We start from the raw sequence: 26,572 nt of genomic DNA, 5'->3' as shown, positions 1-26,572 counted from the left end.
CTCAAGTATCACATCTGTTCAAGAACGTGCAAGGCTTTATACGCACGAACTATGCAGGAGTACATCTTGGGAGCCCATACAATTTTTTAACAAAAGTAGGTAAAACTACATTTAAAATTTCTGCCTAAAAACCTATACTTTCGGAAGTGTAGAGAAGAGAGGAACGTACAATTGCGTTAAACAATATTAATTAATTTTTGAAATTACTCAATTTTGCCATCTTTATCCAACTTTATTTCAGCATTAACCCTACAAGCCCTCACACGAGTATTAAAATACTGTTGCCTTTAAATATCGCAGACAAATACTTATATTGGAAAGAAACCAAAACTTCAATTATTTTTAAATCGGATCGCTACGTTTGATAGCGATACGCAAATTCTCGCGTTTTCTTGCACGACAAATATAAAAAAAAAATTAATTTTGATAATAAAAGCTATGAAACCTGGTGAATTTTTTTTTGTATTTCTTAACAACGTCGTTCGAACATTGTTTCAAATGCATTTGTATCATAACTACATTGTATTGCATAAAAAATTAAAAATAAAAAGTCTTTTCAATCTTTAAAAAATGAAGAAATTGTCAGATAAAATAAAATTTCATTCTGTATTAAAAAAGTAATTTTTCTATTATTAATAAAAATCCATCAACGACTTGATGGGATTTTTATAATAGTTCTTTTATCCAACTTTCCTGGCAAAATTAATAACTGCTTGCGTGAGGCCATCTGTTACGATATTTTATTATTAATTAATTTTTATATTATTAATTATTATAGAATGACAAAAAAAAACTTAATTTTGAAGATAGGGAGGAGTGTTATAATAAATTGTAAATATTAATAACGAGTAATATCGTCATTAAGTCCAACTCTACTTGGAGATACACACCACCTCCATTATTTTCCCAAACCTACGATTTCTAATCAGCAAAATTTAACAGCATCAATTTCCGTTAAAAATGTGAGGCCGGGACTTCTACCCCGCCGTCGGGAAACTGGCTGTCGAGTTGGAGCCATTAGATCGGTGACTTATTTCGTAAACAGAACCGGTGTGCGAGACGATTTAATTGTCGCATTCCCGACCTAATTGACAGATCCTCGATCGTACATCGCGAGAACGACTGAGGGATCGTCCACCGGGGTAACTTTGGACGGTTACCTTACCGAGAGTTCAAAGCGGGACCTACTGACACCCTCGTGGAGGGGGCGGTGACCTGGACAGCTGCATCTTTTCCTTTACTGTTCACTACTAGATTAAACAATGTGATTTCTATCCTTATTTTGCTGTTTAGTAGTGTTTGTTATGCTATACCAATTTAACCTTCAAGCTATATTAGAAATGAAATATTCTTCTTTAGTCATTTTACTGTCAAACGATTTTTCATATCAATTACCAAAATGTTTTAAAAATTGTGAACAGAAACAACAATGAAGGACACGTACAATTATTTTCATTTTATATTTTATAGCATAAACAAGAATTTAATCATAAAAATACAAAAATAAAATAGATCTTTCACATAATAAGTCAATTTTTAGGAGAAATGTTAAAGTAACGCATCAACATTTAACGCAATAACACGAACTACAATTCAAAATTAATTATGATTATGAAAGACCGGAATTTAACCAATATATGTATTTTCCGTCAAAAACTCTGGAACTAATTTTATACTTTATAATCACCAATTAAGATGGTCTTCAATTCTCGGGCTGTTTTCGCTGTAAAATTGAGAGTACCATTTTCTACATTTGTCAATTGTCCTGTCTTGTGACACGTAAACTGGATTCTTAACAAACATTTTGTAATTCCATATGCGAGTGTCCCGTTCAAACTATTAACATAAATATTTCGAAGTATTAACACACATATTTCATATATATTTTCAAATTTCAATAATCAAAATAATACAATCTCACCATGCAACATTCAAGTAAGGGAAAAACAAAATCAAATATGGTTGTAAATCGAGCATCAGAGTAATAATGTCGGATGGATCTCTGTCGAAATGGTCCTTCCGGTGTAATGTTATATAGAATTATTCTATTTCCAAGTAAATTTTTGTAATAAACATGCAATATTGCTGGGCCTATCTAAAAAATAGAAATACATATAATAATAATACACATTCAATTGTTTTATAAAAATTTATTGTTTGTAGACTCGTTTAAAATTTTTGCGTTGCAGCAAGTAATTTTACGTATTAGTACTAACAAGCAGTGGCATACCTTCTAAAAACGTTTTACACTAATATCACCCTTCCAATATGTCAAACTGTATCAGGAAATTATAAACTTCATTACACTTATTGAATAGACCGCGAAAACTCGCAAATAGTGTTTTAATTAATGTGACAACCAATAAGTGTGGCGCTGAACGCGAAGCTAATCTTTAACAGCGCCTGGTCTTGCAAACAAATATCTATCACATACTCTAACTCCACACAATGAAGTGAAAATATTGGATTGTGATGAGGCTTCTGTTCTCCATAAATAAAATTACGCGTGTTGGCCTCGCTGAGATCTGAGGCGATGTTGAAACGACTGGAACATTTCCGACGAATTTCGAGATGACCTATCTGTGATTAATTACAGTTATGCTTTATGTACTATTTGTATTAGTTTTAATTACTATTCAGTTTTGGGCATAGATTTTTCATTGATAGTGTTTTAGTAATATTTTCAAATTGATTTTACTTTCAAATAAAATTGAATGAAATAGATGAAACACCGAATGATATTGCTGTTTCTCACTTTTTAGTTTCATTAGCTATATTTATTTATATATGCATATTACGGACAGAAGTATGTTAGGTGCGCAGGTGTGCAAAAATTTTCTTTCAAGAATTCATGACTTTTTTACTGATATTGGGTGACAAATTTCTGAATTTACTTTATTATTTTGTATAATTTATAGTCAAATTTAGCAAACTGCCATCTGTGTAGTTTTAGAAGTAATGTTAGGATTTGGTCAATATGTTATGGCAAACTTAATTTTCTGCACTTTCGGAATGTCTCGGGTTATTCATTAGGAGCCAAAGTAGCAAAAAGGAGCAATAATATTTTTGTTTTAGAATTCGATGATCTCGGTGGGAGAAATGTCTAAAATTTTTAAAGTATTTTCAATGGGAATGCGAGAAGAAACTATTTTTAAAAATTCAGTGCAACAAACAGATAAAAACGTATTTTTCTTGAATTTTAGAATTTTCGAATCTATTTATTGTACCTGGTGGTAGCGCAATTATTATAGTGCTTAGCCACACGTCTAATGTTAAAGTACCAAATTTGACCATTAACATCTCAAAACCTAATAAATCGATTTGGATGAAATCTAAAATATTCATTCTCAGCCGTGAAGACTATGGTTATCTTAAATTTTGAATAAATTAGTTGCATTCTTTTAAGTTTACGCAATCCATAATTCAGCATTTTTTTGCACTAGATTTACGAGAGATATTTTCCTGACACAAAACTGCTGAAAATTCTTAGTAGCTGTTTCGAAAAATGACCATTTATTTTGTGGTCCTCTTGTAAGTTTTATTTATAAATATTCAGAAGTTTTATTATTGCAGCTCACTTTTTGAGAATTAACATTTCATTGGTCGATCGTCTACCACGTGACGTAATGACGTTTTCCATTACGTTTAATCTATTAATTCATACAATCTTAACCTCTTAACAGTGAAGGACGAGAATAGTCGTCCAAGACGATCGAGTGGCAGTGGTGAAGGACGACTAAGTGGAAATCACTGGAAAGTGGAACGATTTTCAGTCGGACTGTGTCGTGCTGAATCGAATGTTTTTGATACTAAATTTACTTCTAAAGTATAATTTTCATGTTTTTTATATTCTTTAATATATTTATTTTGTTTGTACAAAATGCAGAAATAATATTTAACGATACGATAGCCTCGATGATTATTATAAAAATTTTCGTTAGGCTTAAAATCGACGAAAATTCAACACGAAGCGACACGCAACGGAGAAAAATTCAACAGGAAGCGATACGCAACGGAGAAAAATTTGAACATCGGAGAGGTTAATGTATTTTTTCGTACAAAGTCGGAAACTGGAACAAATCATTAACTGGAAGGACCCCAGTCCCCAATTGGTTCCACTTTTCGACGCTCTACTGTATTTTATATTCTAAGTTTTCTGGTTCTTATGTACCACCTACACGTAAGAAAATAAAATGTGAGAATCTTCTGAAATTTGACCTTCCGAGTTTTTGCAAATTTCTACGTTTTGAAACCATTTGTCTACTACTGTCATATAATATGATAGGTTAATGTTACCTTAGGTCACAAAATGGCGGCGGTGGGATTTTTTCCCTACGTTGGAGACCGCTGCGAGGAAAAATTTTTTCCCTACAGTCGTGACGTCGACGCCGTTGAGAATTTTTCCCCATTCGGTTACAACCCTGAGTTCGACGCTGCCGACTATCCTGTAACCTCGAAACAGCGACCGTCGTGTGTGTAAATTTGCGACGGTAGAGGGAGCTTTTTCGTGACGTCGTGCGAGAGTAATATCGGCGGGGAATTCGTAGTGGTGTTACGAACGAATATGCAAATGCTCGATCTGTGACGTGATTTCCGTTAATTTCAATGCAATTTTATGCAAATCGACTAGTTTTCAGTCGGAATCGTTTACCGCAGTGTTGCGACGAATTGCGTATTGGAATAATTGCTGTGTTTTTTTTTTCTGGTTACGATATTTCATTTTTATTCCTCCCCACCTCCCCGTGTTTAGTTTATTGCCAATTGTTCGATAACGAGTAGTATTGTCGATTTGAGTTGCAACGCTGAATTTTGGTCGAGATGCACCACCCGTGATTTCTACAAGTTAATGGAAGACGACTTTTTGGAGGTAGGTTTGCCTCCCCATATCGATAACGCATTGAAATTTGCTGTAAAATTAAGTTTACAGCCGACCGAGTCCGTTTGCATTCATTGCCTTTTTATATGCAAATTATACTATCGGAGTAGTAGAGAAAGCTGTTTATTGCGACGTAGTAAGGGCGGAACGAAGACTACTGCCTTCGAAGGAACAATTAAAAGTAAATTTGGCCACATTTGCTGGGGTTGCATTCTGACGTTTATATGGCACTATCTGTGTCTGGAATATACGGCGAGGACCTCGGCGATTGCGGCGGGCATATTAAGAAAAACGGGAGTCGATTGGTTAAATCTCATACGGTTTGTAATGCTAATAGCTGTGAGTAATTTGACATCGTTTAAAATAGGATGGCCGAATAAAACGGTGGAAATCGACGAGACCGTATTATGTAAAAGAAAGTACGAGAAAGGGCGTATATTAAAAAGTACGTTCGGAAAGGAAAAAAAGATAGGAAAAAGCAGGCAACCACCATCGAAACGTGAGTAAAAAAATCCTTTTTTTTTATTTTTTATTTCGGTTAACATCCGCGGAGTCTGCAGAGAAAATCAAGATGGCGGCCGGAATCGCGGCCATCTTGAATCGAGGGAAAGCTTTTTACCCCGCAGCAGTCTCCAACTTAGGGAAAAAATCCCACCGCCGCCATTTTGTGACCTAAGGTAACATTAACTATACGATATAATGTGTGTGTGTCTCTGTTTTTAGCTTTCTATTATATTTATTACTAGTAGATGAGCTCGCCGTTTATCGGGCAAAAAATAAAACCAAGCATCAAGAATATTAAATTTTTCGTACTTGTAACCTTTCTATTATATTATATTATAGTATGTAATTTACATAACTACGAATGTTATCTTATTTAAGAGTTTGAAATACCAAGATTTTAATATCATACATTTTAAAAATTCTGTAAATTGTGTACAGTACTGGAATAAATAATTTTTAAAATGTATTAGATTAGTCGCTCGGTGTGATAAACCCTTACGTGAGATTACCTTCGTAGTTATATAAATAAAATACTATAATATAATAAATATTAAAACGAAATCCATATAAAGAGTTTGGTTTCTTAGCCTACCATTGTCAGGTTTATCACGATACTCGAACATTACGAAATGGCACAATTTCATTGGTCAAGCAGACACCAATTAAAAATTTAGTATCAAATTTTTTCAGATATAATTTTTTCTCTACCTTTATGAATGTTACCTATAAGAAACGGTTCGACTCATAGCTGAATATCAAATGTCCATCTGACAATGAATCAAATTTAAAACGGACCAAATATTTAACCTCTGCATCCACAAAACCACTTAAATCATGTTTTGTGCTTGCCAGTAACGTAATTTTTCTGTTCGAATGCTACCATATCCGTGAATCCGGTAGAAGAAAAGGGCCATGGCGGAAGGGGATTGAAGCAATTTGATCAAAAGTAGTCGTTGACCTCCTCCCGAAGAGAGGATGGTCAACAACTACTAATTAATACAAGTCTACTATTAATATTTGAAAAGTGGTCCGTAATAAACAGGTTGTGATGGTTCTGCATGTGATTGACTTGCTAACAACAATGTCCAAAAAAACTTCATATGACTTGTTCAAATAAAAAAATCCTGTAAATCTGTGGAACCAATTGCATTTGTGTTATACTGTTATACCTACAGAAAAACATCTTATCTCACTGAGAATTATTTATTAAATGTAACGAACGTTTTCAACCTTTAACGAACGTTGTTTTTTTTAAATCTATTTTATTATTCTGTTATTTTCAATTGTACATATATTATTGTAAATTATTCTTTGGATTAAAATAGCTGAATATTCTAAAGAATTTTATATTTTAAATGTGTTCTTAACAGTTATCAACATTCCATGATTATTCAAAATCTGAAGATGGCGTGCAGAACAGGTTGACACGTTCGTTACGGTCAATAAATAATTTTCGATGAGATAAAATGTTTTTATGTAGGTTAAGAAGCATCTAGCTAGGTATTAATTATTTTATGCTATAATGAAGTGTATAAATTTTTGTAAGATAACGGGTTTAAAACGGATGTCACCTGTAATCGTTCAAAATTTTCTTCTGAACGAAGTTAGATAGCCGACCAGCACAACTCTATTGCTAACAAGTACGGTATTATGTATAGGGGCAGAACAACTACTAAAAGATTAAGAACTTTGTAACGAAAAGTTGCATGCTGGCATTGTAATAATATCACAATAAATAATCGCTGATTACAATTAGTTGGATTTATTTGGTTATTGCAACACGACATGTGAGTAATCTACCGGGCGAGATGCAACCCCTAAAAAACTTTTATGGGAAGCTGGACTCTACTTAGGTGAAGAATACCTGGACAACACTACGTGACAATCTGTTTGCCATGTCCGAACCAACGACTAGCTACCACAGTTTTGTGGTTTTATGCATTCGGCTACTGGAAGACGCATATTAGAATTAAGAAAGTACCGTTCAGAAATGTGGAAATCCGAGTCGTTATATGTGGTAAATTAAATACTTATAAATTTTTCACAGGGTATCACTTTCAATTGCATGCAGGCAAGTGCTATATGCTACCCATTACAGTAATTATATAGTGCATCTGTTTTGCTCTATATCATGTCGCAGTAATTAAATGAATATAATATATATATTTTAAAATTATATTATATTTATAAAAATTACTTTTAGTTTTATTATTTCGTAAAATTTCCTACTGATAGATAGTGCTGTGTGTAAATCAGCAAATCAAAAGAAAATAAAAATTAATTAATTTACAGAAATCCAATATATATTTTGGGGTAAAACGTATTACATTTTCTAAGTTAGGGAAATATAAAAGTAACTGCCATGTTTTGTAGCAATGGGTCAAACGACCTAAGAATGGATAGGGAACAAACAAACAAACATTCTTATTTATATATATAGATTACAGTATATATGTGTATATATGTATATGATTATATTTACATATATATATATCTTACCGGCAAAACCCGATTTTAGGCCAAAGTAGTTTAGAATTATTATTCAAGTGTATTAATGGTTAATTTAAGTTCATCATAAAACACAAATAAGTTCATTTTTAATTTTAGTTTGATTTTAAAAGTTATTTTTATTATTTCGTTTGAATTTTTGAAAATATTTTCGAAAGTTAATTACCATTAAAAGTGCATGGCTTAATAAAAAATATACAAATTGATAAGTACTGATTAGTTTATTTTTATTTTATAATTTTGTACAAGTGTTGTGTCAATTCTAATCAATACCGTTTTTGGTTAATGTTACCCTAGGTATCGAAGATGGCAGCTCGTCTCTGATTCCAGCGATCAGAAGAGAGGAAACAGTGGGAATGCACGTTCTAACCTAATCTAAACTATTCTAATAATTTGGTTGCTAATAATTATGGTAATTTATTAGAATAGATTAGGTTAAGTTAGAATGTGCGTCCCCACTGTTCCCTGTCTTCTGATTGCTGAAATCGGAGAGGAGCCACCACCTTCGATATCTAGGGTAACATCAACTCTGTTTTTTATAATTAAGTAGACTATGTTTGAATAAATATTGTTCATCTAATTGATTGCCTTTTAAGTTTATTTTAACTATTAACGCAGGGTTAATATATTTAACCATTAATATACTTGAATAATAATTCTAAACTAGTTTGGCCTGACACGCTTATGCCAAACTAGTTTGGCGTAGGCAAATCTGGTTCAGCGTAAAATCGGGTTTTGCCGGTAACATATATATATACCTGACTAACCCTTTGTACAAAGGATATTTATTCATATGTACAGTACATATATGTACATATGAATAAATATTCTTTGTACAGAGGGTTAGCCAGGTATAGCGCTAGCATCATGTAGTAGAGAATAAAGGTGAAAAAATTTTTTAAGAACTTTTCCACGCGTTTTTCTCGTTTTCTGTTTCAGAAAAAAAATTTTTAAACTGTAAAGTATAGAAAAATTATTTTTTATTTTCACATAATTCCTTTTTTATGTGAAGTTTTTTCGCTGTAATTTTTGGCTGGTTTTTGGTGATATCCGCAAAATATTTTGCAGATGTAGACATTGTTCTCCAGTGCCATGTGATGGCTCTTGACAGATAAATCTGTCGATCACTGCAGAGTAGATATATATACATTTACATATTTTTGATTATATTTATTTTCTGAGACAATAAAGAAAATATAGACTACGATTGAAACCTGGACACCCTCATCCCTCCTTGTTTTCTTTTTATTATCTTTTAAACCCTCTGTGAGGGGCTGGCCAGGAGTACAGATTATGGGTTAGTCTCTCTACTACTTAATCTGCTACTAGTCTGTACGACTAGCCTTCTGCATCGAAGGATGGTGATTGTAATGTTTATTTTAATCGTGCGGAAACTAGATGATCGTATAAACACTGTCTCCTACGTCAGGATTCCTGACACCAGTTAAACAATTATTTCTAATAGTGGTTTAACTCACGATTTATAAATTTTTATCATTAAAAGAAGGGATAATTAACTGACGAGTGCATAAGTAAGTCGATAGGAGACCATGATGCTGTAAATCGACAACAACTAACTGAACAAGTAAACAACTAAATTTTAATAACAAAAGTAAAGGATTACAAATAAAATAACTAAATATTCCATCTAACTTAGAGAGCATTAACAATATAATAATCCCTAATATGGGAGATATGAGAGAGAATTTACAACCAATATTATATTACCTCTGTAATAACTTGACTTATGCGAATCAATTTCTTTGGACAGAAGTTCAATCTGAAGATGTATGGCACTAGGTTTACATTACAGAGGATACAATGATGTGCTGTGCTGTCCTGTGCATGGAGTTTGGCACGTATCTTGTATTTGTACTATTTTTCTCTTCCAATGGAGATTAAGAATTAAGATAATCTGACTGGGTGTCATGATGAGTCTTTTGGGTTTAGTCAGACTTTTAGTCATGGGAGATAAAGATATCTCTCAGGAACTGACTGTCAACACAGGAAACATTTGTTTCTTGTTCTCTTTGATGTGTAACTTTGATAAAAATTTCGAATTATTATATTTAATTTTGAAAGATTTTCTATCATCTTTTGTATGTGTATTCTGTATATGGCATCTGCTGTGAGAAGACAGCAGAACAGTTGTTACATAATTTCTTCCAGAATATCTCCAGTTGCAATTTGAAATGTTTTCTTTCTTTTTATACATCTCGCTTGAGTCTATCAACTTTTTATGGGAATTGGGGAACAGAAGTGTACTAATTTTCTATTAGTCAAAATTATTCTTTTAGTTGCACTATCTACTTTTATGTCTTTTCCTTCTAAAATATCCTTCTCAATAATTCTATTGCAGGGAGTTGTTACTTCAGGGTATACTATTCTACAAAATTACCGTATTTTACGGACTATAAGAAGCTACGGCTATAAGATGCTTCTAAATTTTTGAGGCAATTTTTCGAAGAAAAAAGTGCGTCTTATAGTCTGTAAAATACGGTATACTCTCTTAACTTAAATGTAGGCGAAATTATGCCTCCAACTAGTACTCCTTCACCTAGGGAATTTTCTATTTCAGTTGCCATTTCGTAGTGCCTCGGAGCTTTATGCTTTATCATTTCGGATACTTGTGTTGACAAAAGCATAGTCTCAGCATTTTCATCGAGTTTGAGTTTTATCGGTATATTATTCATATAAGTGAGGATAAATGGCTCTCTCTGAGTTTTGATTGTGGTCATTTGACCTTTCCAATGGTTGCTTTCTGTCATGCGATAATTCTTTGTATGTTGACACGGGCAAAAAATATTTATCACTAAACTGATCTCGCTTTTCTCTGCCATAACGGATGTATGGATTTAGATATCTATTATTTTTCTCCCTTTTAGTGTTTTCTAAAGTCTCTTTTCCCTTTATAATTTGCAAATTTTCTTCCAACTCATCTAGTTGTCTTTTTAACTCTCGCACTTTGTCTATATACACGCTTTCCTCCTCTATGGAGTTGGTATCTAGAGTACAAGGAATTTTTCTTTCCTCATTTATAATTCTGACCATATTACCTTGTCCCGTAGTACGTTTCTCAATCTCCTCGACCTATATTGCTACCTGTAATGCTTTATTGGAAGTTTTAGGTTTGAGAGAGATAACTCTTTGCCTAATCCTAAGATCTATTCAGGCTAAAAGCTGCATTTTCAATCTCTCATCTAACTCTTTTCCTTCACCCTTTTGATAACAGCTATTTCTGCTTCACCGACTCCTTCATGCTCCACTTCCACTTCAGTAGCTAGGGACTACAACTTAACCGCATAAGCCTGAACATCTTCTCCAGGTTGTTGGATACAGGCATAAAACCTTTGTAATTGTATATTAAATGGTACTCGCTCACAGCGTTCTATCATCATCATCTTAAACTCTTCATAACTGTCAACATCTTTAATTAATTCTTCTGTCTCTCCTAGCAAATTGCTGTGTGATCCCAGCTTGCTTTAATCTACAGCCAATTGTTGGGACTTTGTCCAGGCTGCTAACTTTCCTGTCTCCTCTAAAAACTCAAAAAATTCCATTAGCCGTTCATTGCAATGTTCTGCGTAGGAACGAAGATACGGGACAAAAACTTCCTACACTACTTAATGTTGCTCTAAGGTTTTCAGCTTTCATTCTGTCTTAAATTTATCTAAATTTTAACTTAGAGTTAACTTAGATTATCTTATTTTAAACTTAAAGTTAAAGCTATTAATATTCTATTGGATCTTATTCTATTCAACTAAACAAACACAAATGAACACTCCACCCACAAGATTCGAATAAATCCCACTTGACTGACACCAGAATGTGAGAACAGTATCAGATTTTTCATATTTATTTTTTGCAACATTAAAACCGTGGGTTACGTGCACAGAGTTCAGGGCTACCCCAGCCATTTTTAAATGCGTGTATTTTGTAATCTATTAAATGCTGAAAAATAATTTCCTCAGTACCTTCCTTCAAAGTACTGAAGATCACACTGAAAAAATTTAAATTTGAGCAAAAAAAATTTTTTTACAAGAAACCACACCAAACTTTAGGGGGTAACATGTGTACCCCACACACCGAATGGACGAAGTTTAATTAGCACAACTAACCGAGAGGGTGGAAGCAAGTTAGGGTTTTGAAAAACGCTCATTGTGTGATATCGGGTCATTCATGATAGAAATGACCAATTAAAACATAGAAGGCATATAAACAGGATTTTCAAAGCCAACTAATGGCAAAAAGGTCTCCCATAGACTTCAAATTGAAAGTTTGAAAAGTGAAGTTTCCCATGAATACTTATTGCTAAATGGTTTTGAAAACATGTTTATTTGTCTAAATACTGTCAAACATTTTTTATTAGCAAATCAGAAGTGAAAAAAACGATTAAAACACGTGATTTTATAGCGACTGTTTACATAATTTGAAGTGGTAGTCTGTGGGGCGTGGCATTTTTCGTGGGAAATTTAGCGGCAATTGTTTTTACTGGTAGATCTAATAACCGACAAAGAAATTATCCAATTACAGTGTAAAAGAAGTATACTGTCGATGTTATTAGCGAATAATCTGCCTTTTTACCTTTAGTTGCTGTAGAGTATTAGGGAGTGTTTTTTTGGAAATACTAAAATATTTTTGAACTGAAGTTTGGTACAAAGCATTTAGCAGTTGAAACAATTAAAAGACACATACCAGATAGCGGGTCAGAATTTAGATAGCAGTAGACTTGTTTATCGTTTGTAAAAAAAACGCTTCTAAAGTTGATGATTTTTTCTGAAAAGTTCCTAAAACATAATTCTTTTTTGTTTTTGTTATAAATAAATAAAAATGATATATTTTGAGTCGTTTTGTTGACTAGTACATCAAAAACACATTCCTACAAACATCCAAAATCTAAAAACCACGAAAAAACTATGATTTTTACAAAATTGATTTTTGAAACTGGGGCATATATTAACCCCATGCTCTGAACTATGCATGAAAACCTTGCGCACCTGACTCAAGGTTAAGAAAGATATCCAGGATATCATGTTACTGTGACATGAAAATATAGAGGTATTATAAAAAATATTTCGTTATCAAGTTATTGATGATTGAAACAAAATTGAAAAAGTAGAGCTCAGCACAAGCATCTAAATAAATAAACTTTAGAAAGTTGTGGCATAAAAATTTTGGAAGCTGATTTGACAGTAAATCTAAACATATGACTAAAGTACCTATTATACAGAATACAACTACAGAAAGTTTTCGACAAATAAGTCATAACGAAAATTAATTGGGAAAAAAGCATTGTCATTAAAAAGGCTTCTAGCTTTACTTTGAATCTTAAAGTAATTGCAGTGTATTAATTGGGTTGAACGTAAAACATGTTTTAGTAGTGTCAGGAAAAAAACTTCAAAGCACAAAGTAAAGCTAGAAGCCTTTTTCTGTAACAATGCTTGTTTTCCGATTTATTATCGAGATGACAATGCTTTATGCAAAACTACCTTTAGTTGTAGTCTAGGTAATTTGCACTTTCTTCGCTTGTCGAGTCTTACCTATAAATCTGCTTCCATTATTTTTATGCCACAACTTTCAAAAGCTTACTTTATTTACATGCTTCTGCTGAATTCTACTTTTCCAACATGGTTTTTCGCCTGTTTTTATGGGATAAACAGTGTTTTAAGTAATTACTAAATATTTTGTTTAAATGCAACCGACAACAGATTTATCATATACTATTTTATTTTTATTCAACAATTAACTTTAGATATTGCTCTGTTTAATTAAGAGAAGAATAAGATATATCTGTTTTTGGTTGTGTTTGAACCAAATGTTTCATTGATTATCTATAATAAAGACATCAGACCTTTCATATATGAATATAGGTAATACTCTACAAAAATTCTTAGTATATCAATTTGGAATAATATTTGAGAGAGAAATATTTATTTTTGTACATTACTATCATTAAAAGTAATTACTTATGTCTTAACTTTATTTAACAGCTTCATATTGCAAAAACACTGCAAAAACTGCACTGCAAAAACAGCTGAATATATCCTGAATGTGATGTATGAATAAAACGTTTAGAAAATCGTGAAATTATTTGTCAATACCGAATACTTTTGTGATTTACGCATTAATAATATATATTTGTAAAATCTATGGATCAATTAGGGCAATTTGGTGAAAATAATCGAAAATTATCTACAAAATTCTAACACATACATTCATTTGTAAGATTTTTTTAAAATATTCTTCAGTGTAGTGTAAAATTAAACACGAATATTTTGTTATTTATTACCTGTTGAACTTCAAATGATAACTGCATCACAGATATTCCAAACAATTTGAAAATGGCAATGCCTTTATATTTTCCATAGCATGAAGTTTCTTCTGAGGTGCAGGATAGTTCGGTTATCCACTGAAAAAATCTCCACCAATTTTCCGGATGCAGAGTAATTCTAGACGTAATACCAAATTTGTGAAGACAATTGATATGCTCGAAATCTGCTATGTTTTCCATAATTTCCTGGAGTACATAAAAAATGCCATAAATAATGCATTTATTTATTTGGCACGGTGTTAGTTATAGTTACCTGAACATGGGAATTTACAATGTGTTCAGCACGACCTCTGTACAGCAACAGTCGGTTTTCTATTTCTGGTATAAGTGGAGGTTTCCATAGAGCAGGTTCATCTTCTGCATGATGCCACACGTAAATAAATCCGTTTTGCTCGATAGTTTCCCAACTTTTTATTCTAGACACTTCTGGAACTGAATTTAAATATATAGGATACTGGGCGTTCTATTTAAAATTACTCTAAAAGCAAAAGATATATTACCAGCACTGCAAGAATAAAAGCGTATGGTGCATTGGTTCTACTGCAATATTTACCATAAAATCAATTAATTCGTCTAATAGGACACGCGTATAAATCGAAATACAATTTTGTCGTAATTGGTAAAATTTTCTACCTTCGTTGATTGCAAACGAAACGGAAAATTTTATTATAATATATAGTCTGATTATAAAATATAAAAGCATTGTGTGAGAATCGAGGTTTATTAGGCTAAATTATTTTAAGAAATACATTAATTACCTAAAATATTATTTACAAGGGAGGAAGTGACATCTGTCAAAAGGAAATCGACTTACTTTCTCATAAAGGCTTATCGCTATTTCATATAGCCATATGTCGGTTTACCCTTTCTGCACTCGTTACATATCTCGTGCGTTCCTCAGACGCTATCGGGCACAGGTCCCTTTAAAAAAGGAATTTTCTCGCCGTACGAGGCAGTTCATCGAAGACAGAATGTGCCATGTAAATCAGGACAGCCGCCCATAATACTGAAAGTGCCATATAGTAGCCTCGGCTATGTTTTAAATTGATGCGCATAGAAGATTGTTTCTCCCGATCCGCATTCCCCATCTCCTAAGTTCCTCATTGAAGACTACGAATACTACATAAGTCGAGGTAGTATACATAGGCCTGTGTGTTTATTTTAAGCTTTTTCTCTCTCAGGTATAGCATTCATGCGAGGGATAGAAAATAGTTTATATAGAATCGTTGAGTTCGATATGTTATTTTTGCCAGCTTATATAGTTTGTAGAATCCTGTATATAATTTATCGTTTTAGTTTAATAAATAATGTTTGTGTACTTTATATCTGAATTCCATACGTTTATTATCTTTGAACAACTCACCGAAGAATAGCCTTCCTAGTCATCATATATAGAATATATATACGCGAGTTTAACCGCGAAAACTAATTTAACTAGTCTCATTCCTGACGTGGATCTGGATCACACGATCTTGATCTCCATTTTCACTCATTAAACGCCTTCCTTCGACTTAGAGGCTAACCTAAACGATTATGTGATACAACGAGTGTATTCCAAACTCTGTACCCCAACCGAACTTACAATTGCGTAATATAATACAAAAACTGTCAACATATTTTTGCTGATGTATATGTGTAAAAGCAATGATATTAGCAGCACAAAACGAAGTAGACGATTGAAACTGTCAATGTATATGGTACCTAGCAAATCTGGCATCTTTCATCTCAGTTTGTGTACTCAGATGGTCAAAACAACGCATGGATGGAGTATTTACACCAGTCCAGCCACTCCATATGATACTGAACCCGCTAAACTAATGTATTTCGGTATACCTGCAGAAATAAGTCGTCGAAGTCAAATAAAAAATTTGTGGTCAGGGAACAGAATTGTATTTTTATTACTCGCGTATAAGACGGGGTTTTCATTTAATTTTAACTATTTCAAAAACCTAGGACACCTAAACGCGTGACCGATGTATTATTTGCGTTGCGGCCAACATAGCAACACTTTAACGCATTCCTTACTAAAAATTTCTCCCTCTCTAGTTCATTCTCGCCACGTGCCTTATACTGGTGCCATTCTTGTTTACTAATTCGAATTAAAATTATTTTATTTTTTAACATCTGTGATAATTTGGTATGAAACCCAAAGCGGTTTTTCAATGATTTCTGTGAACCGTGTAAGTTTGTGCTGCTATTATAGGTGTACAGTCTATTGTAAGTTGACACCTATTGTAAACAAATTAAGAAACTCCCCCTTTTGTTTATTGTTCTAATCCCACGACCATCAATTAAAATTCGTTGCATATGATTCGAACACAGAAAGTAGTTCTTCGTTATTTATAAAATCATTAATGAAATACGGGTCACTTAACAATGATTATAAATGTAGTTATATCATGTTGTTAAATTGTTATATTCAATGAATATTAGCACATTCTGAGTCATTAAAAATAAGACTTTTTTGATGATGCAAAATATAATGCTTTCCTTTTCTTTTCCATTTATCAGGTATTAACATAAACATGGTTATGTGCCTTAATATGCGCATTTGACAATAATTTATTTCTGATTAAACAAAATTAAATTAAAATTGTATTAATAAATTTAAATTTTTTCATTTTGATCTCTAAAGTCACAACTCTTCCTATGTGCGAGAACGTGTTACACGCAAGTAAATACGGTATGATGCCTATAAAACAATATTTTAAGCCAGTGACTCACGGCTAAATTTAAATCAGATGTTGCGCTGTAATCCTGATCGCAAACATGACACAGTTGCTAATAATAGCAAGTTATGCCAAGTTTGCCAACTGTAAAAGTTATAAATATAATAGTCACAAGTCAATGAATAAAAGACTATCAAGCTGCTCATCACACATACCAAATCAGTCCTTCTGCGTGAATTGTATCTGGATTGTATATTTCGTGCTCCTGTTACGCATTTACAGTGGTACATATTATGTCAGTTCACTATTTTAGAAATAAGTGTCTAGTTAATCTATACAATATTTTCTTTTACTCGATAATCGTATTGATTCACTAGGCACTTATTTCTAACTACGTGGATCACTTATCTAAAGATTCACTAGGTATAACCGCCATAAACTCGTCACAACGTTCCAACAGTAAAATCTCAGTGCTGAAGTATGCACGTTGTGTCAGTTACAAGTAGCAGTTAAAGTCGTGCGTTTATTGTATTTGTCTTAATGTTTAAAACATTTTGTATGTATTAGTGTTTTCACATGCATAGAATTTTGTCTAAATCTTACAGTAGTAAAGGTCAGGTTGCTTCAACAGTTCTATCGATTTTAGTCAAGCAATGTGTTACATTTACAACCGCATCATGAGCATTATGGTGTTGGTTTGTTTATAAAGTTCTATGTGCTTTTCGTTTATTCTTTTTTGTTCTCTCACGAATACTAATGAATCATTTTGTAATGTTATCCATGCGTATAAGACATAGACACAGTGCGCTACAATTTGCAGACTGTTTGATGCTTCTTTTTTATTTTCGATGTTGACAATGTCTGATGCTTTGTACTTTGTCATACTAAAACGTTGCATTGCATCTTGAACTTAAAAAACTGCTTCCAATGTACAGCATTCATTACAGAAATGCTCGTGTTCAATTAATTAATTTCATTAATTCTAATCACCGTAGGTAAACTAATGCACCACATTGATATTTTCTTGCAATGCTAAGAAAATCAGTTTTACGCATAAATAAGCATAAATGCAATAACTATACATATTTTTAATAGTACTCACTTTTTTCGACGTAAGGTATTTTAACGCAAGAACCGTCTCGTCCAGCAAATCGCCATCCGTGAAAAGGACATTCGATACAATCCTCGTGAACTTTGCCATCAATTCCTAAATGAGCGCCCAAATGAGGGCAAAAAGCGTCTAAAACAAAACATTTTCTTGTCTTCCCACGAAATACAACGAACTGCTGACCTGCAAAGTTATTAAAATTAATTCTTAATAATAATATATTAAAATTTACTATTATTACGATTTGTTAAATGTACCCTGCGTAAATATATATAACATACGTTTATAATGAATGTATTTACTCATTTATTTATATACTGTTTAATATTTAATTTGCATGCCTACAAATATGTGTAAAATCTATACTGAGTAGTGAAACAATTGCTAATTACAGTGAAAATACAAAACTTTATGAACGCAAATTATTGGTTATGTTTAATAAAATAAAGCATCAGATGTCTACGAAATGTCAACACGAATTTGTACTCGTAAGAAATGAGACAATTTATTTATTATAAGTAATTATTTACGAAGCATAAATGTCATGACACATTCGATTTCAAACTTAACGAACTTGTATAAAAACGAATTTATAAATATCAGTCACATAACCCAGTCATATTTAATCATTAAAATGAAAAAAGAATATGTTAATGTTAAGCACGTAAATTACGAAAAGATTATAGATTAAGTGAAGTAATGATTCTAAAAAGTTACGTTTAACATTCTGTAAAAAAAAACACATGGAGTATGATTGCAGCCTTTATAGAGAAGTATGGAAATGTGAAAATAATAATAGGAGGTTATATGCATTTAGAGAAGAAAACTGATTTAGGAGATCATCAGAGTTTATACGTGAAGCTATTTACGCGTTTTTAAAAGTAAATTCTTCGTAAATAAAGTTATAATTTCGATCTTTCAGTTAGTGTATGCACAGTGAAAAAGTATGTTTATGATCAAAACATAAGTAAAACATTGAAGTGAACTCACTCAGCAAAATTAAATCACAAACAACCAAACACCTTAAGTTGCTGAGAAAAATTTTAATAAATAACAAACGTTTTCAGCCAAATCTGTTGGCCATCATCAGGTTAAACAAATTCGAATGCAAACACAAAATGGAACAAAAAATTTAAATACAAATAAATAAAATAACGGATAAAATATACATATAAGAAAGTAAAAATTAAATATAAATAACAAAAATATATAAAAAATATATAAAAAATATGTATAGGTTAAATAATAAACTACACGAAACTCTAATAAATGCAAGAAGTGCATTTATCAATAAATTATACGAAATTCTGACAAATACAAGATATGCAGTGATAACAAAATCAAGGCATTAAATTAAGAGCTATCAAACCTCTTAATTAAATATTTCCATGCCGAAGGCAACCCTTCGGCATCCCTGGCATTAATGCAGGCATTATGTAATCTGCTCTTAAATATTTCAATTTTTTCGGCGCAAAACGCTAAAGTCGGTGAGTGTACAGGTTTAATGATGTCTGCTTCACCCCACTTGACTACCGAGCCTTCAACCTGTGCCATCTGAGATAGAATTGTGGCGTTAGATCTTTTGCTGATGTTGTATTTGTGCTCCCTCAATCTGATCCCTAAGCTTCTATTAGTAACTCCAATGTAGTTTTTATTAATGCCTAGTTCTTGGTTTTCATAAGGAATTTTGTACACTCCAGCCATTCTTTCTTTATCAATACGGTCTTTGTCGTTCCTTAATAATTTGTACAAGTTGGGAGCCCTCTTGAAAATTAACTTGGTATTTTTGCGAGCTGAGATTTCCTTCATGATAGCTTCTTTCTTTCTGTCATACGTGAACTTTGTGAATTTGCGGAAATCCCTTCCTTGAGCTTTTGTTTTGTTATTCTTGTAGTTTTTGATTAGTGTGGTTATCACATCCGCCCTGTACCCTAGAGTTCTAGCGATATGCGATATCCTGTAGATTTCTTTTTGTCTAGAGAAAAGCCCTGCGAACAAGGGCACGGAAAGCAGCCATTTTGTATTGGTAAGGATCATTCGAACGCGATGGAATGTACAAAGGGCTATGCGTAGGTTTTACGTACACTTTAGTAATCAAATGTCCTTCCTTGAATTCGATGTCAATGTCTAAAAAATGTATCCGTGAGGAACACGTCTGTTCAATCTTTAGCATGAGGCCGTCATCGTTGTTGTTGATTCTATTAATAAATTCCTCGATTTTCCGGTCATTTTTTCATATTACAATTTTTTCATATTACGCTTTGGATGATTATATTAAGAAAACCGAATGCGAGCGTGTTGACGAAAAGATTATCGATAGCGTCGACAGAAGAGTTAAGAAACTTGAAAAAGCTAAAATCACTAATTTATTACCTTTTCTCAAAAATTGTCGGAATCCTAGGCCAGGTATGCCGAGATTATTTGCGTTTGCCAAAACCCATAAAGAGGGCAAGGAAGTAAGACCCATAGTTGAAAGATGCAGAGGACCAACCTTTATTCTTGAAAAGAGATTACATAGGTTTCTCACCTCTCAGCTCGAGAATAACGTATATGTGGCAAAGGATCCTAGGGATGTGGTTAATGAGATACAAGATCTAATTTTAATGGATAATGAGGTTGGAACCGTAATGGACTACGAGAGCTTATACCCCTCTATAAAAATTGAGTCATGCAAGGTAGCGCTTTTGGATTTCATGCACAGCAAAAGCCCAGGTTTGGCAAATTACAGTAATGATTTGATAGAGCTAGCTAACCTTGTCTGCTATGAATCTTTTTTCGCTTTTAATGGCCGTCAATACAAACAAAAAAGGGGAGTCCCAATGGGAAGTCCTATGTCAGGATTGTTGTGTGAACTTGTATTGAGAAGGTTAGAAAAGAGTGTTATTTGTGACTTCATGAATGACATTATGTATTTTAAAAGATACGTAGACGATGTCCTTGTAATATGGAAAAATGACCGGAAAATCGAGGAATTTATTAATAGAATCAACAACAACGATGACGGCCTCATGCTAAAGATTGAACAGACGTGTTCCTCACGGATACATTTTTTAGACATTGACATCGAATTCAAGGAAGGACATTTGATTACTAAAGTGTACGTAAAACCAACGCATAGCCCTTTGTACATTCCATCGCGTTCGAATGATCCTTACCAATACAAAATGGCTGCTTTCCGTGCCCTTGTTCGCAGGGCTTTTCTCTACTGCAGTAGTGTGGTTGATAGACAAAAAGAAATCTACAGGATATCGCATATCGCTAGAACTCTAGGGTACAGGGCGGATATGATAACCACACTAATCAAAAACTACAAGAATAACAAAACAAAAGCTCAAGGAAGGGATTTCCGCAAATTCACAAAGTTCACGTATGACAGAAAGAAAGAAGCTATCATGAAGGAAATCTCAGCTCGCAAAAATACCAAGTTAATTTTCAAGAGGGCTCCCAACTTGTACAAATTATTAAGGAACGACAAAGACCGTATTGATAAAGAAAGAATGGCTGGAGTGTACAAAATTCCTTATGAAAACCAAGAACTAGGCATTAATAAAAACTACATTGGAGTTACTAATAGAAGCTTAGGGATCAGATTGAGGGAGCACAAATACAACATCAGCAAAAGATCTAACGCCACAATTCTATCTCAGATGGCACAGGTTGAAGGCTCGGTAGTCAAGTGGGGTGAAGCAGACATCATTAAACCTGTACAACTCACCGACTTTAGCGTTTTGCGCCGAAAAAATTGAAATATTTAAGAGCAGATTACATAATGCCTGCATTAATGCCAGGGATGCCGAAGGGTTGCCTTCGGCATGGAAATATTTAATTAAGAGGTTTGATAGCTCTTAATTTAATGCCTTGATTTTGTTATCACTGCATATCTTGTATTTGTCAGAATTTCGTATAATTTATTGATAAATGCACTTCTTGCATTTATTAGAGTTTCGTGTAGTTTATTATTTAACCTATACATATTTTATATATTTTTTATATATTTTTGTTATTTATATTTAATTTTTACTTTCTTATATGTATATTTTATCCGTTATTTTATTTATTTGTATTTAAATTTTTTGTTCCATTTTGTGTTTGCATTCGAATTTGTTTAACCTGATGATGGCCAACAGATTTGGCTGAAAACGTTTGTTATTTATTAAAATTTTTCTCAGCAACTTAAGGTGTTTGGTTGTTTGTCATAAGTAAAACGAAATAAATGGAAAATCGAAATTTAAAAACAGTTATATAGTAGCTAAAAACCATTTGCGAAAGTGAACAAGGCCATACGACGAAAACCCGCTTTTTCAGTAATTTCATTCGAATAGTTCCCGACGACTTTAAACCTTATTTGCACGTTTTAAACAAAGACCCTAAAAGTGCGTGTTGCAAGTAATTGGAAGCAAGGTTTCTGCCCAATTTATTTGATTTATTTAATTTATATTTAATTTGTTTTTTTTCAATCAAAACATTTATTATTATCGGACTTGCAGGAAAACACGAACCTCTGCACATTTAATACGTCTTTCAATGTTGTCGAATAATATGGCTATAATTAAACACCGATTTTTCGAAGAGCCAAGAAAACAGTCTACACTTTTATTCCATAGCAATCTTGTATGGTTTTTGAAAATCAGAACGTTGCAACAGAATAAAACTTTTTACCAGTTTGAAAACTTACGTAAGTAAGAATAAATAATTCCAAATGATCCAGTAAGATTCTGTAAATAAATTCATAATATTTTACGATCTTTCAAAATGATAAATTGATGTTTTGTTTTTCTAACTCTTTGGTTGCTTTTAGTGTTGCAAATATATAATATAACTTTACTACTTTTATTTCTATTTAACTTCCATTTTTAAACAGTATTCGCTGTTATTCGACTGAGCCAAAATACAGTGAGATAGATAGGTTTTTGTAGAAAGTTTATGAATGTTTGTATAATGAGAAAGAGAAGAGTTAATTGATGGGATCTGTAAGAATATAAATGGGTAGATACTGAAAGAAAATGAAGAGAAGGAAAAAAAGATCTACAGTTTGGCCTGAGTTACGATTGTTAAACAGTTAATAGCGCATTTTCAAATGGTATTTACATAATCATTTACGATTTTGTCATTTTGGTTGTTGATGGAAAAGGACTTCCTCTAACTGCTTCTTGCTTGTGTTTGTGAGTTTTTTTCTCAGGTCTACTTTTGTGTGTCTTGGGTCTATTGAGTGTTTTTCCTGCTGGATTTGGTCATTTTTGTTAGTGTTTGTGTTACTGCTTAAATTTTGAGTCAATTTTCTCGTTATCAATAAAATACGTTCCACATTTTCACGTGTTTCTCATTTGCTAGGCTTAGTATCACAATTTTTGTTTTGACCTTGCCAGGCAGAAACAGTTAGTTTCTTTCATTTAATCGATATAAAATTACTTTTTTTCAACTTCTTCTTGAGCATCATCTTGTTTTTGGCTGGCTTCTGTAAATTTTCAGGTTTTTGGGGGTTTTTTTTCAGTTAATTACTCTTGTAAGAATAAGAATACATATGCGTAAAATTTAGCGTAAAATCTAATAAAACAGAAAGCGTAAAAGTTTTTCTGAAATTTCGGTTGGAACATAACTGAAAAAAGAGTAGAGCATGTGTCTACTTTTTACGCCGTAAAATTTTAATGCCGAAATTCCAGTTTTTAGGGCAGAATCGCTACGCGAAAAAGTAAGTCTCTCTCACTACTCTGGTGCCAAAATACTCCAAGGATATTTTAACCGGTAAACGACTTTACGGGGCATGAGCGCTGATTAAGGCTGTTGAATCGCTTCAAAGTCATGCAGAACCAGCATCAGATGAACGAACGCTTAAATTCCTGTATTCGGTAAAGATACTAAAATCATTCTTTACGTGTTGTTAGAAAATATAAACCCTGTAAAAAGTTTCATACGTTTATCATTATATCACATAAAATAATCAAAAGAAATAACTAATACTCTTAATCGCCATAGACTTATGTAATGTTTTAATGTCTTACCTAGAGCAGTAACAGGTTTGCACTTCCCTACAGGTACATCTCTGGATTCTAACAAAGGTATCCATCCGTTTGGATAAACGGGAGGAAGATCTTTTGAACACCTTAATCTATTTGTTTCTTTTAATAACTGCACACGTTTTCTACGTAATTTCTTTGCATTCGTTTTTTCATCGTCATAACCGATATCTGTCATGTCCTGAATCGATAAACGTTATTGTTAGATAGCAAAATAATATTTAAAAATTAATCATCTGTTTATGTTTACTTACAACAACTCTATTATAGGTAGAAAACGAAAAATACATGACCAGAATAGGAACAAAAATTAAAATCAGTAGATAGGGTTTATTTATAATTGTTGTACTAATGCATTGAAACACGTCCACAAACCAGGGATGTTTCCACAGTTTCTCCGCTACACTACCGTACACGAAAGTGAACATATTTGCTTGAATAATAATCTTGAAAATGTCTGAAATAAAATAACCAATTAAATTGTTTAATAATTTATTAACTTTGATTAATTTAACACTTATAAATAATTATAACTGGTGATCTCAATAGGGTAGCATTGAAACAGTTTTGCTTGTTGTTTTAATGGTATCGATTAATTTAACGTACTGTTCATCGTTTGTTACATTATATTATCATTATAACCATAAATGGTGGGATGAACATTAATTCATAAACTTAACAGAGTGAGATAGGGGGTATTTTTGAATTACTTCGCTCACCATCACGATATTCGATATCGAAGTTGAGGAGAAATCGGCGAGATCTCTCCTTAACGTGTCAAATATTGACGCCAGTTCAAAAAAAATATACTCGTGTCTCAACTCGCGAATAATTAAATATTATTTTCTCTGAGTGGTCTACGGTAACGATTTACACGGTCAAAAATTTAAAGGATTTACGGCTGGTAGGTTGGCCGACGACAGAGTAAGATATTTTTAATAATTTAATCCATAAAAAATTAACGAAAATAAAATATCACATTCTTCGAAATAATAAACGATTAACAAATAGAAGTCTCTATCTATAGATAACAGAAATTATATAAAATAATATGACAAAATAAAAGCAGCTTTCTAACGTCCGAAACTTTGAGAGAAATAGTTTACAAAATACGAATTATTATATTGTTTCAAGTACCTTATACGATCAAGATAAGAACGAAATTGAGGCCGAAGTTTTAAACGTGAAAACGTGTACGTCGGACGTTCGGCGCCGCTTTCCCGTAAGTCTAGAAGTTTGACAATGGCGTTTAGAATGTCGAACATGATTCCCCTGGCTTTCCGTTTTCGCGTTTAAAACTTCGGCCTCAACTTCGCTATTATGTTTTACAACAAACTTGTTTGTAAAAATCATTTTGACAGAACTGTCAAATTTCCAGCAATACAACGTGGCATCCTTCGTTGTTTTCGCACGAAATCTGATCTAAAACTCTGCTAATTTTGTTTTCCCAATTTTCGGTTTTTCGTTGACTACTGTCTTTCAGTATGGACATGACTTCTCTTTCCTCCTTGTGAAAATTTAAAATTTATTCACGGATTTATTACTGAAAATGTAAAATATTTTTTAATTGAATTGCATACTTACTAAAATGATCTCTTATTTACGAATCGTTACCAAAACGACTCGGCATTAACAGCCTTTATCCTTACATTTTGATAATGTTAAAGTATCGCACACGTGTTACTCGAAATAAATAAAATTATTTTCAAAACTATTTAACATTTTTATTACGTTATTTTTATTCTAAATTTAGCATAGGCTTAGACGTTATAAATTATTCGCTGAAAAGCAATAATTTTTTATTCCCGCCGATATTTACGAATTTTCATACATTTTATAATTTGAGTGTGTAAGTAAAATTAATACCTAAATCTGTTACAAAGTAATTGGTTTCATACATTTACCACATATTTATTGTGTAACAAAGTTGTTACTTTTGATATAAGATATAATATTTAAAGCTTATGTGAAATCAGGGGGTGCCGAATAAGTCGGAAACCCACTCGATTGTCACCAATGTGTGAGATCCCGGGGAGGTAAGAGGTTGTCGTACCTCTTTTTCCGGCGACTCACGTGTCTAGGATGGCTGTCACGTAGACGGCGCGTTACTCGTTACGCGAGTGGAGGAGGAGGAAGATTGGGGCCGACGATAAGGCGAAGCCGACAGTCAAGAAAGACACCATTTTATAACAAAACAAGATTTATTAAAATCGAAACGAACAAAACTATATGTCTACTCTCATATACACAAAGGGGCCGGAGAGAGAGAGTTTACAAATCTTGGTTCATACCTCTATAAATAGCGTAATAGTCGGAGTCCAGCGAAGGTCCCTTAGGTAAATATTCACTTCGAAGTGATAGAAATCTTCGAGATGACGGAGAGTCAAAATAATGGCCGCTGGCACGTAGAACCTTAAAAACTCGAGGCGGGTCAGTGGCACTGGGCAACGTAGAGACTTCGGGCTCGGTCGACGATACCGTGCGATTCGTACTGGAGAGACGATCGGAGAGCCCTTTAGGGGGGAAGGAAGCGTCTTTTATAAGTTTTGGATAAGAAAACAT

At 33.0% G+C, this 26,572-nt stretch overlaps 2 protein-coding genes across 2 annotated transcripts in view; one reads left to right on the top strand and one right to left on the bottom strand.

Annotated features, from left to right (window-relative positions):
* LOC136968125 (uncharacterized) overlaps positions 1-26,572 on the top strand; it is an 82,294-nt gene that overhangs the window by 10,503 nt on the left and 45,219 nt on the right. The gene's annotated exons all lie outside the window — the stretch shown is intronic.
* Positions 1,684-26,572, bottom strand: LOC136968112 (cholesterol 7-desaturase nvd-like). Its single transcript, XM_067262061.1, has 8 exons — positions 26,302-26,572; positions 24,265-24,467; positions 23,996-24,191; positions 17,991-18,179; positions 14,473-14,651; positions 14,178-14,405; positions 1,922-2,095; positions 1,684-1,836 (listed from the first exon to the last, which is right to left on the bottom strand). The coding sequence occupies exons 1-8, from the start codon at positions 26,570-26,572 to the stop codon at positions 1,684-1,686; spliced, it is 1,593 nt and encodes a 530-aa protein (XP_067118162.1).

This window comes from Centruroides vittatus, unplaced genomic scaffold (genome assembly GCF_030686945.1).
Source record: "Centruroides vittatus isolate TY-2023 unplaced genomic scaffold, ASM3068694v2 contig_14, whole genome shotgun sequence".
NCBI lineage: Eukaryota > Metazoa > Arthropoda > Arachnida > Scorpiones > Buthidae > Centruroides > Centruroides vittatus.
The sequence above is the reverse complement of the archived record's forward strand: the minus strand, read 5'-3'. Positions and strand labels throughout refer to the sequence as shown.